Genomic DNA, 19,208 nt, shown 5'->3' on the forward strand with positions numbered 1-19,208 from the left:
CTGCCCTCAATTCTTTGGGTGCATATAATCAACCTCATCTGAAACATTGTTTGTACAATCGCTAATGCCAGTGGCTAATCTTTTCTATTTGCCTGCTTTATCCCAATACTGTCTTCTATTGAGGTGAATATCAATATTTGAATAACAATAACAAAAGATTCTGTAATCAAAGTGGAAATAAATGAGTATTTTAGATTATTTTAAATAATTCGGCCTGTAAAAATAAAAAGAAAAACTCTGCCTATAATTTAACCAAGATTTAAAAAAATAGTGACCTAACCCTCTGTCAACTATTAGCTTGATGGTAACTCTAAATCCCAGATAGAAGGTGGGGTGGGGGAAAGTTCTCCAAATGACAAGTCTATTGCAGGCAGTCTTCTAAAAGAACCCTCAGTGTTAGCAGATAATGAAAGTACATGTTACCTATGACTGAGCAGAAATGATGCCATGACCTGGCAATTTCTTTTCACTGCTGACATATCCCTGCACTGCACAAAATATCAGTGTTGCCTTCATGTACATTTAATAGAGTTTCTCTGTCAATGACATAAGCAAATACACCATGAGAAGCAGCAGGGGTTTTCAGGGATGGCTCAGAAACTTAAGCATTTTTCCATTTATTTTTAAAATGCAAATTACACGAGTAAGTCAAAAAAATCACTCTGTTAAAAATACATTCAGAATTAACAAATGCAAAAAAAAGGACACATCAGGATCATAACTCTTGCCTTCTGAATATTAGGTTTATAACAAAAGCTCAGCCTAGAAAAATAGCATTCTTCACCGGATTTTGAGGAGGATACAGCTGTACAACTGTAGATGTTTTCCCAGATATAATCACACTACTGTGCTTACTACTCCCATAAAAGACCTGTCCACCTATTACTTTTTAGTAGTCAACTACTGTTTTTTAAAATTTTGGTGGTGATGATAGTCATGATTTGGTGAAAACTTGGCTGTAACTGAAAGCAGGAATATGAGGGCTTATTTTCTGTAGCCATATACATGTAGTATAAGGTGAAATGTCACCACAGCATGAACGTACAGTGAAACCTCATTTTAATAGTCACATTAAAAGTCACATTAGAATAGTTTGTGGCATGTATAGTATTTATATTTTAGGAATCAAAGGACAATACATTGGTAAATATTTTTCTCATACATTAAACATGCACGTCACTATAAAAGCGTCTTATGAGGTTTCACTGACATGTTCGCAATTGTTTATTTTATACATGTATGTATGGACAAACACACAACCCACTGAGGAAATTCAAGCATGAGTGCTGGAATCTTTTTTTATAGTTTATGTTCCAATGATAACTCTTTGTTCCTCTATCATTTTCAAATGTTTCCGTGTGTGTATATTACAGACATCCATGCAAACACAGTAATGGAACTGGTGTATGTAGATCTGAATGGGCTAAGGTCCAAAGTAGTTTAATCCAATAACTGAAACTTCATAGAAATCAAAGAAAAAACTTGCTCCATGCCAATTTATAACTTCTGAATTTCACTGCACTAAAGAATGGTGTGTTAGTTTCAAAAAATTGAGTTTAATGTCTCAGGTGTATCCAAGAAAAGATACGACTCATCTGAGTTCCTGATAAGCCTGAGCTAATTATGTTTTCCACTAATGAAAACCAAATAATGCTTTAAAATATAGAACAAAATTTCCTAGGAGTTCAGAATATTCCATAAACACATTGACCTACTATTAAGTTTCCAAAGGCATCTTGTTGCCAACTACGTTAACAGCACAGTTTTTTTCTGCCACAATAATACAGGAGGATTGAAATACACTCTAACACACAACAGATCCCCCAAATACCACAAAAAGATCTCAAATATTTCACCAAGGTAACTATTGCTCCCCCCACCCACCCAAAAATAATCTTGTACGCTGAAGTTAGAAAAAAAAGTTCACCTACGTAGAGTCTTCAATTTGAATTAGATATAAAAGAGTAAACATAGCTAATACATATTCAGTTGGCCTCTGTTGATAGAAATCCACAGCTGTTTCTGTGTTAGTAAAAGACAATTGTAGATACTTATAAAAGCACCTAGAGTGCAATAAATAAAATCAGCGAGTTAAGCCATTTCTGCTTTCTGCTTCCAGTAGATTAGTGAGTTTAGTAGATTAATGTTTTACTCTGTCCCATCCCCAACCCCATCAGAAGACCATATTTTAGAATTACAAAGATGACAAATATTGTTATTGTTACTTGTCTCTTTTGGGCCACCATGGAGGCTCTATGGTAAAGCACTTTGCTGACAGCTGGCACTTTTCTTATACAGACACACTGGAGCTGCTGAGCTATTCAGTCTTGTTCCTTGACATGAAACACACAGGCTTGAACTCATTCAGAATTAATAGCAGTGTGTTAGCCTAAAGGAAGTGACTTGGGGCTGTCTGCACTGAGATTCTTGGGCACACAACATAGGTGGGTTAAGGCAAGTATGTACGGTACAGCCTTTAGGGCAAACAATTTGCCATTTCGGACTTCGGGTACAAGGTCATCATGACATGTTTTGTTTGTTTTTGCAATTACATTGCCTAAGTAGCCGTGGTGCTGTCAAGATGTGTGGAGTGCAGAAGACAGAGCTCTCAAACTAATGTGCCTTGGATGACTTCCCAGCTCACAGAGGCCGACCGGCTGGGCTGCAGAGGAGTTAGCAATGGCCAGCAACCGTTGGGCATCAACACATCTCCTTTTGAACTTTCCAAAGGCCTGGGAGAAAGGAGCCTGCTTTCAGGAAATCCAAGATGGGCGTGTCCTGCATGTTTGTCTGTCTCAGTTAGAAAGAGGAGGTCAAGTGGAATTGGTGTGTGCGTGCTCACGTGTGTGTGTGTGCGTGTGTGTGTGTGCATGTGTGTGTGTCAGTGTTGTATGTAGAGGCTTTGCATTTGTTTTGTTAATACGTATATGTATTTAAACTCGGTTGCTTCTTGCTCTTCATAAAATGCAGGAGGCCACTGCGAAAAAAGTTCTTTGAAAGGTTCGTGGGCTGACATACTGAAGTCATCTGTATTATTTTGACCTAAGAGAGAGAAAAGATGTTTTTAGTCAAGGGAGAAAGCGACGGGTGCCTATTGCTCACCACCTTCTCTCACCTTTCCAAGCACAAGAGCAAACAAACAAACAAACAAAAAAGAAGCCCAAATTGGGTTTTAAATAATTTTCCTCCTTTTTTAAAATTCATTGCAACTGCATGGATAGAGAGGCCAGTTTTGGTCATTTAGAATCTATTTCCAGGGACAACTGAAATGAATATGTACTTCTGTACAATTAGGCTGCCAAAAAGAATGCAATGTTTTCAAATGTTGTCTGATATACTATAGGATATTCTTATATTGCTGGAAGCCCAATCAGATCTCTACTTGCTCTGACAGTCACTTAGGTCCCTGGTAGTCAAAGCAGCTATTTTGTTAAAAACTTAAGCTGTAGACATGGGATTTTTTTTTTTTTTTTTGACAGAGTCTAGCTCTGTCGCCCAGGCTGGAGTGCAGACATGGGATTTTTTCTGTGCAGCAACTTGGTTGCTATTGGTTTGTTTCAACAACATTTACCAAACTGTAAGAAAAATATAATTAATATAATTAAAATCTTTCATTTTTAGATTAGTTATACATAATCTGAAAAATTACAAACCAAGAACAGTCACCCAACTTAAGAGGACTGTCTATTCGTTGTTTGCAAGAACTAAAACACAGCTGTGACTGTAGGTCAGCAGTGTTTTCAAAGCTTTGTCCAGGATCTTGGCCACAGAAGATTTGCTGGGAACAGTGGGAGCCCCACAGCTAAAAGTGCATATTGCTTTTCAACATTTGTTTTCCTTCCAAGGAACAGCTTTTGTTTCCATTTGCTATATAATATTGTTAGGGTGTTTGAACTGGCCCCTGAAGTTAAATTACTCTTACTTTACAAGACATATTTATGGCAGGTTGACAGAAGGTACACGCTAAATGATAAAGACATAGGAGATGCTAAGTTCTCTGCCTCTCAGTAGGGGATGAGGTTTATAGGTGTGTCAGTTTTGGTTTTTCACTAGATTTTCAATAAACAGTGGCTCTCAGATGATTGGTTTTGTGGGCTATGAAGTTGAAAAGGCCCTTCATTTAACAGTGCATAATGTAAAATAAAAAAGAAATAAACAGAATGCAGAAAAGGGAGAGAGGCACAGCCGTGTATGGAAATGTGGCAGCTAAGTTAGTGGTAAGAATACAAACAAGCCAATTAAAAATCAGAATGTAATACCAGGTCAAACTCACAGTCTATTTAAGAATTTGGAAAGAACACTGACTGAAGGGGTCAGGAAAACCCGCAGATAATCATGGCTGCACCACTAACAAGTTGTGTGACTTTTGTTTTTGTTTTTTTGGGTTGAGTTTCCTCATCTGTAAAATAAAACCTTACTGTACTGGGTCCAAGGTCTCCTATGGGATGTTTTGTGGAAGGGATGATTGGAGTATTTTGACTAGTAATTTTTAAATGTACCTTAAGTATACAAAACTTCCTAAATCTGAATTCCATTAAACATTTCATGACCAGTGAGACTTGAAAGCTCTGATACAATTTTACCACTCTCATGCAGGAAAGAGGAAAACAATATATTTTTTATAACTTTTAATTGGCATTTAAAGTGCTCTGTGGAACAAAATCATGGGAAGTTTTGTCCTCATGGAATTTAATTCTGGACAAAGATATCTATCTTTGTAGAGTCTCTTCTTTAAAGCCCATTAGAATTATAAATGCTTGATTTGAATTTAATATATTAAATTGCATATAACTAGCATTCTCATGTTTATCTTTAGATAAGAGATTACATCTAATTTATTACAGCTTGATAATATTTATTGATCACTCATATTGGCCAATACAATAAAATATTATGTAATAATATTAGTAGCAAACAATTACAAACCTTCTAGATATTTTATTCTATTTTTTTTTTTTTTTTTTTTTTTTTGAGACAGAACCTCGCTTTGTCACCCAGGCTGGAGTGCAGTGGCATGATCTTGGCTCACTGCAACCTCTGCCTCCCAGGTTCCACAGATTCTCCTGCCTCAGCCTCCCAAGTAACTGGAATTATAGGTGTGCACCACCACACCTGGCTAATTTTTGTATTTTTAGTAGAGATGGGGTTTCTCCATGTTGGCCAGGCTGGTCTCGAACTCCTGACCTCAGGTGATCCACCCACCTCAGCCTCCCAAAGTGCTAGGATTACAGGCGTGAACCACCGTGCCCGGCCATATTCTACTCTTGAGCACAAATATATTGATATATGTTACCTGAGTTTATATTATACATTAGCAGTCCTCAACCTTTTTGGCACCAGAGACTGCTTTTGTGGAAGACAATTTTCCCATAGCCCAGGGTTGGGGGGAATGGTTTTAGGATGAAACTGTTCCATCTCAGATCATCAGGCATTAGATTCTCATAAGGATCACAAAACCTAGATCCCTCACACATGCAGTTCACAATAAGGTTCGCACTGCTATGAGAATCTAATGCTGCTCCTAATCAGACAGGAGGCAGAGCTTAGGCAATAATGTTCCCTCACCTGCTGCTCACCTCCTGCTCTGTGCTCAGCTCCTAACAGGCCATGGGCCAGGACTATTCATGGCCCAGAGGACCGCTGTTATATATAATATACCATTTACAGAGGAGATCTTTTAGGAATGACTTATAGTATATATTACTTCTGACTTGATACAGCCTTTTCATGAGTGATGTTTATTAACATAAGCATTATTCTACCACTATGAATTATGTTTATTAAGCACTTACTATGTGACATGTCCTGTGTTTCATGTGCTTTAAATATATATTCTTTCGTATAATTTCAGAGCAATCAGATAAAGTCTGTATGCTGTCTCTATTTTGCAGGTGAGGAAACTTAGGCTTGGTAAAATTAAATAGAGTTATTCAAACAAAGTTACATGCCCGTGGTCGCAGGGAATTTAATCTCAGACAATATGCCTTCAGTAGGTCATCTTAACCACTATTCCTGATTGGTCTACCTTTTTAAATAGAACACTTTAGAGAATGTTACATAAAATATTGAAAAGAATGATAAGGAGTGTCAAGGATTGATCATGTTTTATTGTTTTTGTAGCTATCAAGAATCTTTCTGGGGGGATAGGGAAGGTTTGGCATGCATAGCAAACAACTGTAGTACATGGTGAAAGAAATAAAAGAGAAATATTAGAGGAGAAAAGATTAAGAAATGCTTCATAAAGGAATATATCTTAAGAAAATTCAAAGGATAGTGGGGTTTCAAAGAGTGGAATTTGGAAAAAGGATGGTGTTTGGTGTCTAGAGAACAGCATGAACAATTGGAAAAATACATATATTTGGATAAGGCAAGAGTTCTACTTTGGCTAGAAAAAAGTGGCTAAGGGGAGCTATCAGACTGTTTATGCTCTCAATAGATTATAAACTTCAGGAGGACAGGGCTAGTTCTTATTCATTACTACATTTTCCTAATATATCCAGCATCATCAGCATAGGGTTGGGACTCAGACGTTATTAAGAGTTGAAGATAAGAGATACTGTTTCAACAGTAGGTAATAGGGACTCCTTGATAGCTTTGAAGCAGGGAAGTGAAATCATCAGCGCAGTGCTTTAGGATAGTTAATTTGGCAGCCATATGGAGGATACATTGGAGGTTCTGAAATAAGGAAGAGACCGAAAAACTTAACAGGTCATACATTGCATGAATTAGGGCAGTGGTTGTGGGGATGTAAAAGAGGAAATGTGTAATACACTGTTTATAGACGCAATGCTTTGAATGAAGCAAAATTTTGGTTGACTTCTTAACTGCTGAAGTCTGTTTTGTGGGTGCTATTAGCAAATGATTTCAGAGAACTACAAGTGACACAAAGAAAAAGGCAGGCACAGTGCAAGATTATTCTTTTTTAAAAAAGAAGCTGAAAAGAGGGATGTTTAAAGATTAATTTCTTTGGAGGAGCAGTACTTACTCCCAAACTCCATTTATTATCCTATACACTAAAGATATTAAAAGGTAAAATGATTCAATGGTGGAGGACAACGACAACAAACACATATCTTCAAAGAGAAGTTCACATTTTAAAATGAATTGGAATCTTACTTTCTATTTTGATCTTCGCTTGCAATTCAGCATATCACTTGATGCTGATATATAGAATTTGTTATCAGTTGTTATCCAAGGGAATTTGCCTAAACACAGATATAAAAATCAGGCTCTGATTGTATGTCTGCTCTCTTGAGTGCTAGAGTTAAGGGTTCGATAAGTTTCAGTGTTAATGTTCCAGTCATTTTCACTTTTACATCAGAAAAATGATAGAGAAAGTGTATTACTCAGTTTTTTATTTTTTTAACACTACATATAACTTGGGTGAACCTATTATTTATCATCTAAATGAGAACTCTTTTGAGAATAATAATTATGCCAGGACAACCACTGTAAACTGAAACCAGAACATGTGGTTTATACATAATTACATATAACTGCCTACATTGTTATATAATTTTCAAAAACTACAACTTTTTGGCAACTCAAAGAAGTGGTAGATAATTAACACAGGCTTTTGAGCCATGTAGGTGATACTTATGTAAGACTAAAGGTCACTTTAGAAAAGACATTTCTTATAAGTCAAATAAGAAAAATTCATGGAAAAATGTTATTGAAACTATCCCAGTCAAAACAGTATTAATAGAAAAAATACTGGAAGTATGTAACTGAACAAAAGCTGCATGCCATTGATTTTGTATCATGATACAGTTACTTGATTGTCTTTAGTACCCCAGAAGAACACCTTCTAAGTAAAATACTTACATGTACATAGGCTGTAGTTGTAAATGAGATGTCTTCTGAGGCCCTTGATAGCCATAAGAGTCAAAGCCACCTATGAAATCAACTGAAAAGGGACAATTGTCTTCATTAGTTAGCTTTTCAGAAGAGATAAACATCCTTGATTGATCAAGGCCCCACACAGATTACTAATAAACCTTTTATTAGTAATAATCTATTAAACTTTTAAAAGTAACTAATTGCTAAGAAAAAAGAAATGGAAGAAATGATAGTTCCTTCAAGGTAGTGATTCCGCTGCCTCCCTCCCCCACCACTCATTGTAAGATTCAATTATTGCTTTACAAGAATCTATTCACTTGGTAGAAAAAAAATGATGTACTATTTTCAAATAACCAAGACCTAATTGGAGTAATAGAGTTAATTTACACAATGGAGATGCTATATGCCTTTTTGGTTAGTGTAGATTTTCTGTGACATGCTACAAAATGTTATAGCATCTAAATACAAACAATGACCACTCAAGTGCATGTATCTATCAGCAATCGCAGCACTAGTAATAATATTACATGTTATGGTTATCAAGCACACGGTACTATGGTGGAGGTCATGTAAATTAACTCAACATTGCTGTCCCTGCCAAATGTGGTTTACGATCTGAAACAATCAGAGGTAAACATGTGGAACGGTCTAACCAAATATTCAGATTCAATACATACTTAGCGATGTAAGATACAATAAGATATAATAAGAGTTACTGTGGCAGATTATATTTTCCAAAATGGCAGCAAGAGTATCTCCTATGTTACATGTTTTTACAATATGACTTTGACATTCCTCCTATACAATGGTTTGAGTATGTCTCTTCCTCTTGAACATGGGTAGCCCTTTCTGGCAGCTTTGACTATGCTATAAATGACACTATGGGGATTCTAAGGGTAGATCATAAAAGTATCATGCACTTTTCTCTTGCTCTTTTGGGATGTTCTCTCTTGGAACACAGCCATGATGCCACAAGGAAGCCCAAGCTAGCCTGCATGGAGAGATCAATGAAGGACCAATGGATAAGTGTTTCAGTAACAATACAACTAACGTATCAGCTGATAGCCAGTATCCAAACCCAGGTGTGGGAAATAAAATACCTTTAAATCAGGGGTGTCTTTTGGCTTCCCTGGGCCACATTGGAAGAAGAAGAACTGTCTTGGGTCACACATAAAATACACTAATACTAAAGATAGCTGGTGAGCTAAAAAAAATGCCAAAAAATGTCACAATGTTTTAAGAAAGTTTACAGATTTGTTTTAGGACTCATTCAAAGCTGTCCTGGGCTGCATATGGTCTGTGGGCTGTGGGTCGGACAAGTTTCCGTCAAATGATTCTAGACCCTCACTGTTGAGTCAGTTCAGTCTTGGTATCTTCCCAGCTCAGGTTTCTGACATCAGACAACAGAGGCAAGCCATCCCCTCTGTGCCTGTCTGAGTTATTAACCCACAGAACCTATGAGCGTAATAAATGGTTGCTTTATACCACTAAGTTTTGGCAGCAATGGTAACCGGAACAGTCAAGTCTAAAAGTACTGTGAAAAAGTTTAGTTTTTGTTTTTTCTTTTTCATTTGTGAATAAAGAGGTTTTAGAGTGGGGATAAAAGAAACAAAAGAACACAAGGTCAACAAAATAAGAGAAAGGAGAAAGAAAGTCAAATAGAGATAAGCAGAATGCCCTAGGACACCCATTCCTTTTTTTCTAGCATCTCCTTCTATTGGCTTACTTTGTCTAGTTATTCTCTTACTAATATTTGGGGTGCTACAGACAGAAACTGAAGCAGGGTGCAAAGTAACATAAAGTCCATGATGTCTGTGTAGTGGAGAAATCCTTTGTTTTCTCTTACAAAAAGACCTTATTTTTTTAGAGCAGTTTTAGGTTCACAGAAAAATGGAGCAGAAAGTACAGATAATTCCTGTATATTTCCTGCCCTGACACAAACACAACATCCCCCACTATCAATACCCTACACTAGAATGGTACATTTATTACAATCAATGAACCTACACTGACACATTGTCATCATCCAAAGTCCATAGTTTACATTAATGTTTATTCTTGGTGGTGTACATTTTATGGGTTTTGATAAATGCATGACATGAATCTACCATTAGAGTATCATAATAGTTTCACTGACCTAAAATTCCCCTGTGCTCCTTCTAATCATCACTTCCTCCCCCAACCCCTGGCAATCACTGATCTTTTTGCTGTCTTTATAATTTTGCCTTCTACAGAATGTCATGTCATTGGACTCACACAGCATGTAGCCCTTTCTGGCTGGCTGCTTTCACCTAGTAATATGCATTTAAGATTCTACCAGGACTTTTCATGACTTGATAGTGCATTTCTTTTCTCATGGGAAACCCTTTTACTGAGGCAGAATGTCTCTTCTCATCCAAAGTGGAATGGTATAATGACAAAAACAGAGACCCTGATATTAGAAGGACCAGGGTTTAATTCTGCTTTTCCCTTTGCCACCTCTGTGACCTTGGATAAACAACTTAACATCTCTTAAAATAGGAATTATCATATTTATCTCATACAATTTGTATGAGAATAAAGTGAGGAGTGTAGAGTCCTGGATGAGACATATGGTGTAAAAAAGAAAATTAAGAGCCTCTCAAAAAATTCAAGATTTCTTTATAATTCTAAGCCATTCAGCATAGCAGAAAGAGAAGACAGAAAATTCTTAATTTAGGACAACTATAGAACCATAGCCAGTATTTTACAGGAAATGGATCAAAAGAGTGTGATCCTCTTTTGTCTTCTACATTGTACCTTAGCTAATACAAACAGTGCCAGAAGAACTATGTAATAATTACACAGTGACTCTATTTAAAGTTTGCACTTAAAAAAATTATTGACTGGGTGCAGTGGCTCATGCCTGTAATCCCAGCACTTTGGGAGGCCGAGGCGAATGGGTCACCTAAGGTCAGCAGTTCAAGACCAGCCTGGCCAACTTGGTGAAACCCTGTCTCTACTAAAAATACAAAAATTAGCTGGGCATGATGGCTCGCGTCTGTAATCCCAGCTACTCGGGAGGCTCAGGAGAATTGCTTGAACTCCAGAGGCAGAAGTTGCAGTGAGCTGAGATCATGCCATTGCACTCCAGCTGGGTGACAAGAGGGAAACTCTGTCTCAAATATATATATATAGTTTAAGACTGGGGATTTGTTGCAGATAGTGTCTACATTTCTGTTTATCTGGAAGGGCTGTTGTTGACAATGAGACTAAATTAATGACTAGTTTTCTAAGAGGTATTCACCGAGTTAGAGCTTCACTGCTCTGAGCTTCTCTCTTAGTAAGATGGTCTCTACCATGGTGGTGGAGAGTGGGTTACAATAGATCAAGATCATGGCAGACCGAAACAGTTAAGGTCTCCACTGAAATTGAGATCCAAGTCAAACTCAGGTTTATTAGTATTTTTACTGCTACTGCTGTTGTTGTTATTATCATTGTGTTAGTTTTGAAATATTTATTCACTTGTTTACAGGGATTTAGGGGGGATGGCAGAAAAAAACAAAACAAAACAAAAAAACAGATGATAATTACGAACCAAAGATCTTCGGATGAACCAAGGGATAATGTGAAGAAAATAAGATGAATCTTCAAGCCCAATGGATAGAATTAGGTCCAAAAATGGAAAGCAAAGCTTGAGTCAGAAGCAATGTAGACCTTCCAAAGACATGAGAAAAGGGAAATGAGGGTGTCCTGAGTCTGTGGTGCGAATGGAGCTTGAGTGGCCTGGGGCTTGCTCTTATTAACCATGATCTGTATGCTGTGTAGGTGGAGAGAGATGGCTTACAACTCCCAGATTAGGGAGGACAGCACTAAAGCTCTGATGGAAGGACTGTGATCATTCTGATTATTCGGACCATGCTGATGGCCTAGGTATGGAAGAAATTCCAACAGAAGGTGACCCAGAACCAAGATGAGAAAAGAAGCAGCTCTGAAAGTAACCAGGCTGGATTTTTACCATTTCACTTGTGAGGGGGCATTCAAATTTAAATCAGGAGCAGAGGGCATATTTTCTATAGTTTATTTTACCTACATGCTTGAGTTCACAGCCAAGGAGATGGTGTACAGCAAATTTTCATGTGCACTTCTTCTCAGAAATTGTTTGGATGTCTTCCTAAAGACCCCAGAGAGAGGAATAGGAGATCAACTGGATCCAACCACTCATTATAGTTAAGATTATGGGGGTCAGCACAGGGAGACTTGATTCTTCTCACCTTTTACAGAAGGGTTCTTCAACCACATATGGAACTTTTTGGGGTGCCATGTAGATAGATAGAGAGGTAGAGGTGTTTTTTTCCTCTCAAAAATGGAATTAGTGGGGTTAGCTTACATTTTTAAGATACCCTTAATACCACTTTGTTCTGTTTTCAGTTTCTTTTACATAATGACATTTATTCAGGCTCTAAAGAGACTACTCATATTCTAAAACTTTTCTGAGCAATAAGGGTCATAAAATATTTGACAGATTTTTGTCCAAGTAATTTGGATGGCAGCTAGATGTTTGGGTCGTAACTTATCTCTGCATTATTTAGAAAAGAGTAACTTCTATCAATCAAGAATCTCCTTATATCCTTAAAAATAAACTACATTCCCCCAAATTGCAAAATACTTAATAGTTCATGAAGCCCTTTCAAGTGATATCATTTATCTTCACAAAATTACTTTGAGGTTGGTAAGAATAATTATCTTAATTTTACAAATCAATACAGATTTATTGAGTTTTATCCTGAGGCCACACAACATTTGAGGATGAGAGTAGAAACCAGGTATTCTATTTCCTTTGTACGTATATTGAAAAAGAGATTTCTGCATTTGACTTATGCCATTCTAGTACATTTTTCGAATGTTATCTACAGTGATCAAAAGCATCAAATCACGTTTTTATGTTCTTTCTAAGTTATTAATTTAACAAAAGTCTTAAGTAGTTGCTTTGAGTTCCCCTTTTGTTATTTGTTCTCCAGCATCTTTTACTGTGTTCTTTCTAGAAAATTTGCTCTTTATCTTCTTCCCATCTAATACTGTAAGAATCTACAGTATTAGATTATTCTTTGATTTAATATTGTAGAAATTTTTGGATGTAAACAATGACTTATCAGAAATTACCTTTGCTGAATTTGCCAGTGATAGTTGCCAATGTGGTATTTTGGTTTTTGTTTTTGTAATGTATCTTTAAGAGGGTAGCATCCTTCAAGGTTTAGTTCACGCGCTCTGTGTCTGATAATTTATACAGGACACCAAATATGCATTTAAGCCATCCTTTCTTCTGAAAATTATTTATATTCTCATCCCCATCTTGTAGGACTGATAACGATGACGATTTTTAAAGTTATGAGAGATGTTTTCTTTCATGTGACTTGGCATATTGTCTGTGTAACTTCAATGCTTAACAGAAAATGTGAAAGACAGACAGGAAGTACTAAAAGCCTGAATTAGAATTAGGAGAATGAGAAAGGAAAGATGTCAATGAATTTGAGATGAATGGACAAAGAGGTAGAAAACATAGTTCATGGCAAGTTTTTTGAACATGGGGGAAAGGGAGGAAAAGAAAAGGTTCAAAGTTGAGTCTCAGAAATTTGTTTGCCGGGGGCATATTGCTGCTTTTAAAGAAAAAAACAGTGTCAAAAGGGAGTTGGTGTTTGGCTTTCTTTTAGAAATGTAGTATTTAATTTATAAGTGGTACATCTAAGTGAAGAGATGCTTGGGAAAAGGGAAATGTAACTGTAATTAGTGCAAGGGAAATTGGGGACTTGCTGGGATGTTAGAGATGAATTTCTTTCTCCTCACTCAGCTTTATTTTGCTTCATTGCAACCTATTTCTACCTGATGTATAAATCTGCTTGCTTATTTGTTGATTTCCTCCACTACTGTAATACAAGCTACAAGAGATTTACTGCTTTCTACTGTTTACCATGCTAGCCTCAGAACCCAGAACAGTGTCTGGCTCATGGAAGACACTCAATAGGTATTTACCAAATAAACTCTTACACCCTTTAGGCTGTAAAGGAAAATAAGGCAACTGATCGGAGCATGGAAGATGCTAGAAAAACTTCCAAGTGAAATTTGGCTGACTGCCAAGGCCTTGAATGATATAATAAAGACTTTTTATAGACAATCTACAAAGTTGTTACCTGGTGCCGTGAGATACACAACAGAAACTTTTTGGATACCAGTAGGAAGAAACCACCACTACATCCTCTTTGGCCAAAAGGAGTGGAAGGAAAGAGGTTAGGACATGCATTCGCATCAAAAGGACTCCAGTGAGATGGTCATTCATTGATGAATGCTATTGAGTGTTACAAATCTTGGTAATTGGTAGGAAGAACATTGTTTTCCTTCTGGCCAGTTTATAAAACCCTAAACAGAGGCACACGACTGGACTGAAGGTGGAAAAAAAAGGTACTTTCTTAATCTCTGCCATTTTGGAGGGATTTGCATTTGGTTCTCTGAAGACAACTCAGGATTTTTTTTTTTTTTAAAGAGCTATACTGAGGTATAATTGACATGCAAAACACTGCACATATTTAATGTGTGCAATTTGATAAGTTTGGACCTGTGCATACCTGTGAAACCTTTACCACAATCAAGGTAATAACATATCCATCACCTCCAAAAGACAACTTAGAATGCTATCATTTTCTTTGCAAGTGTATTTTCTTTTTGCCTTCATTTTCTTATCTACAGTGTGGGTATGTTTACATCTATTGACCTATGGGTGGGGGCAGTAGATGTACTGTAATAATTGCAGGTGCAATTATTTTAAATTTGTTAAGTGCCATATCAATTTAATAACTATGATTTAATAACATTAATGATAGTGGAATTTAGAAATTACCAAGTAAGATAAAAAAGCTTTTTGAATAAATATTCTTTGTAATATATATTTCCTGTTGTGAGCCTCTCTTTTATTTAAACCTTTTAATCCTGAACACTGAGTTCAGCAAACTTAAAACTGTTTTATTAAATACATGTTGGCAATGAGGTATTGTAATATAAAATTATCCCTTGGTGATTAATGACAAAGCCACTATTCAACATACTCCCTTTTGAAGACAGAGCTGTAAAAAACCATGACGGGAAAATTTAAAAGGCAGTTCATAGGAAGCTAAGCCTAAATATTTAGAATAACTCATTGAAAGACACTAAAATGTTTGATGTCTTTCAGTGAGTTTTTCTAAATACAAAGGAAATTAATAGGGCCTATGAAAATAGAGCATCTTTCCATTATTTCCATAGGTATAAATTCCAAGGGTACTTAGCTCCAGTAATACAAAAGAAACATAAAACATATCCAACCTTAAGCCAAATTGAAAAGAACCACTTTTTTCCCACTAAGCTCTAGTTGGTGGCAGGAATTCAAGCTGACCGTGTGAGCTTGAGGTGTTCGGTCTGGGCTAAAATCTCGGGATGGACTCTGAGCTATTTTTTTTTCCTGATTAGGAAAACACAATCCTTTATATGAAGAGGTATTTTAGCCTGTTGTTGCCTGAAAGGTCACTAAAGTGTTATACCACAGAAGGTTTTTAGCAGGCGAAGCACACGTGGAATGAAATTAGAGTTATTAGCTAAATCACCGCCGATGCTTTGCTTCCTAACCTTGTTCATCAAATATGTTTTCTCAGGGTTTTAGTGCCTTATTTTTCAGTTTCCTTCTTACTTGTATCAGAAACAGATCTTTAATATTTGAAACTTGGTAACACATTCATACATGCTAAACAATGAAAGTGAAAAGCAATAGGTATAATAGTATCATAATAAATAAAGTATATCGTTAGTTGAAAAATCACTTTAAGCTTTTGGTTCTAAAGGCCTAATAAAAAATGAAATATAAGTTCTACTTGATAAACTATTTTGTGTTGTTTTTCTTGTTCATATCTGCTACTTCTCAGTGAGGGCAGTGCCTTAGGTGAGATTTTAAGAAACACATGATGGTTTTCTGCTGAGACTCGGATCTTTTTATCAGGTAGTCTTTTAATAATATAATGCCCGTACTTGATATATCATAATGCCACTACTTGATACATCATTGTAGAATCTGTTTGGTAGCATCAAGATGGGGGGATTTGGAGTCAGAAGACCTGTGCTCCGGTTGTGCCTTTACTTCTTACCAGCATTGGACCTATAAGTAGGTCAAAATTGCTCTGAGCCTTAATTTCTTCCTCTGTAAAGTGAGGATAATAAAGCAATTTCAGCTTCGAAGGGTTATTGAGAGAATCAGGTGTCATATGTGTGTAATACGTAGAAGCATGTATATTAAAAATACACTATGAATAGGATTGGGATCTCATCTCTTTTTAAAAAGGATTTATACAAAAGGAATGATTGGAATTATGCTTTAAAATGCACATTTAGGCTCTTTACTGAGACAATGAGCATTTCCAAGGGTAGGAGAATAGATGGAATAAGGCTCAAACGAGAGAATTTTGTATTCGAATTTACTAAAATTTTGTATAGAGTGACAAAAGTGTAGAAGACATCCACAGAAGCCGAGGAGACCAGAGGGAGGTCTATGGAGAGCCTTTAAATGCCCACTTAGTTAGTTAATTGTGATTTGACAAGCAACAGGAATAGCCTGTGTGACATAATGCAGAAGAAAAATAAGTTAATTTATATTTTTTAAAAATTACGTAGAACTGAATTTCCATATTTCAAATTCTTTTGGAAATGGCCTTGTATATTATGAGAAAGAACACAAATAATTTGGGGCTAGCCTTGTCTGTGGTCTATGAGGCTTTGCTGCATATGTGGGCAAAAGGAACTGTCCAATGAATGGTCAAGAATGAAGATCCTGAGAGCTCAGTGTCCTGGATCAGGCAAAACGACAGGCCAAAGCTTGGCGGATGGATTACTTTGTAGAGGAGAAGCTTACCTGTTCCTCTCAGGTTTGGGCAGGGTTGCAAGAAGACAAAAGTATAATTGCCAGTAGAGATTTGTTGAGGTTCTTGAGGGAAAATCAAAGAAGTTTCTGTTTGATAGATTTGACTTCTTCAGGTTTCAGTACTTGGTTTAAGGATCCTGGAAAGGTGTGGAACAGGTCCCGTGGCCAGAGTGCCGCTTTGTCAAACGCAGATGAATGAAAGCATGGTTGAGCTGGAGACAACACCCAGCTGAGTGTAGCAAGTACACATTTGCTGTTGGGTTTAGTTACTTTCTCCAGCAATGAGCAATCAATCACCCAGGATTAGAAGTGGAGAAATTGAATCTGGGCATTGTCAGGAACAGATGTTGAAAATCCAAGCGTAAAGGATGTACAAGCAAGGAAGGAAACCAAGGATGCTGACAAGAACACTGCTGCCTTTGCTAATCCTGGAGATAGATAATGAGTAGGAAGACCCAAAGCATGAGAAAAACATAGGTTCAGGTGGAGGGAAGCTTCCAAATAAGGGTGAAGAAAACTTTTTCCAAGAGGGAGGCAGGAGAACAAGGAAAAAGAATAGGTAGGTGTTTACAGTCAGGCAGAAAATTCAGAACTGGGCATCTTAGAGAAGCCTCTTTCCACCAAAATGAAGGTGATCCATGATGAAGGGAATGAAGGTGGCAGATGAAGGGAGTAGTGATGAGGGAGATGAGAACTAACAGGGTGGAGAAACTATAAAGCTAGAGTCAGAAAATTATGAATCCGATATCTTTTGAGGCTTTCAGTAAATGTAGAGAAGCATGTAATGAAGATTATGATGAAATAACTAAGGCAGCTTCACCTTAAATGTGCCTGGGCTCACTTTGTGCCATGCCATTTGGATGGATTAGATTTTCCAGTCTTCATTTTGTTTTCCCCTGTTAGAATTGCTTTCAATTATATACGACATGTCTTTCAGATTTCAGAAATTGGAAGGAGCAGTTATTACAAGCTATAGGTGAGCTCTTTAGACATGATTGGGTATGTCTTCTCAGCTGACATCCAGAATATATTTAGAATCCACAGCCCATTTAAATGTAGGAATTTTAATTAGGGTTGTGGGTACATTAACATATGCATATTTAGGGAAATAAAAAATAAAACATGCGTGCTGTAATTACCTATTAGAGACATATTCTTTACCTTGTAATCTTTGCTAACATAATCTTTGTATCATTTTACAGCCTCCAGAAATGAAAATCACAAAACTCCTGAGCCTAAATTAATCATCTCCTTAGAACAACAGTAGCAATTTCAGGAAAGAGAATGTCCCACAGTTACTCTAACATTTTTATTGGTATTTGGGAAAGCTGAAACTAGATTTCCTATATCGAGTTCATGAAAAGAACTTAAGATCATTCCTGTGTGACTTATGGTGTACTTTTGGTCAATATCGATCCAAAAAGTAGTGCCTTTTAAAAAAGGCATGCCTGTCTTTGCTAAGTGCTACATCTAATTTATCCCTTAGGTTTCAGCTGAATCATCATGTCTTCAGTGAAGAATTCCCTTATCTTCTAAATGCATGAGTTCTTCTTGGGATCATTCCCATGGCACCTCCATCCCCTTTCCTTGTGTGAACTTTCATCACACTTTACTATAATTTCTCTTTCTCTTGTAAATTGTGTGACGGATTGTGGGCGCCATAAAGGCAAAGATGGTATCTGTTTGGTTCCCTGCTTTATCCCTAGTGACAACACATAGACTACCACCCAGTAGTTGCTCAATAAATATTTGTTAAAAGAATCTGTCTCAGGTATCGCAGTGAAGTGACATGGAAAGTATTCTTCGAATCTTGACATCGATGTTCTGCTCCCAGTTCTGCCTCTAAATGATTGTTTAACTTTGAGCAAGTCAATTTGAGTGTCCCTTTCCTTAAATGTAAAATTAGGGGATTACAGTAGGTGACCACTAATACTCTTCATAACTTTATGATTATACACAATTCCATATTTCTGGGATTAGTTCACACACGAATGTTAGCAATATAATATTTAAAATGAGCAAATCCACAAAGGCAAAATGAATGGAAAAAAATCAGTGCAAAGGAGTTATTACCATCTGCTTGTTACTATTATGCATTGATTTTACTAAGTGAGTTTCCAGAAAGATTAGTTGCTGAAAATGGAAATTGGAAATTGAGGCATGAATGGGAAAACAGAATGATGAAAAAGTTGGGGACTTGGAGAGGAGAGTCGGGTTGACGGGTTTGGAGCCAACAGAAATACTGTCCCCTGTTCCATTTAATTCAATGGTGAAGGTGTATGGATGTGTGACTATGTGCTTCCCTTTGCAGTGCCACATTTGGGAATTCCTTTAACATCAGCTTCATTAGTTACAAAGGCAGCAATCCATATCCAATTTTCATTTTGTAGCAGGATTGTTAATGTATAAACTACACTCTTTGTTGAAAATATTTGCAATTAATCCTATAAACAAACAAACAAACAAGCAAATGCAA

At 36.8% G+C, this 19,208-nt stretch overlaps 1 protein-coding gene across 2 annotated transcripts in view; it reads right to left on the reverse strand.

Annotated features, from left to right (window-relative positions):
* Nucleotides 1-601: 601 nt before the first annotated feature.
* The window catches only part of NKAIN2 (sodium/potassium transporting ATPase interacting 2), a 1,020,196-nt gene continuing 1,001,589 nt past the window's right edge, over nucleotides 602-19,208 (reverse strand). Inside the window, exons 6-8 of one of the 2 annotated variants that reach the window (XR_007725171.1) lie at nucleotides 7,825-7,906; nucleotides 7,117-7,205; nucleotides 602-3,042 (exon numbers count right to left, since the gene is read on the reverse strand). Coding sequence is in view for 1 of the 2 variants with exons in the window: in XM_050788729.1 (XP_050644686.1) it covers nucleotides 3,033-3,042; nucleotides 7,825-7,906 (92 nt within the window). In the remaining variant the exon portion in view is untranslated. The remainder of the gene's footprint in view (nucleotides 3,043-7,116; nucleotides 7,206-7,824; nucleotides 7,907-19,208) is intronic. The other variant, XM_050788729.1, reaches the window with a different exon arrangement.

The sequence above is a fragment of the Macaca thibetana genome, chromosome 4 (genome assembly GCF_024542745.1).
Source record: "Macaca thibetana thibetana isolate TM-01 chromosome 4, ASM2454274v1, whole genome shotgun sequence".
Lineage (NCBI taxonomy): Eukaryota > Metazoa > Chordata > Mammalia > Primates > Cercopithecidae > Macaca > Macaca thibetana.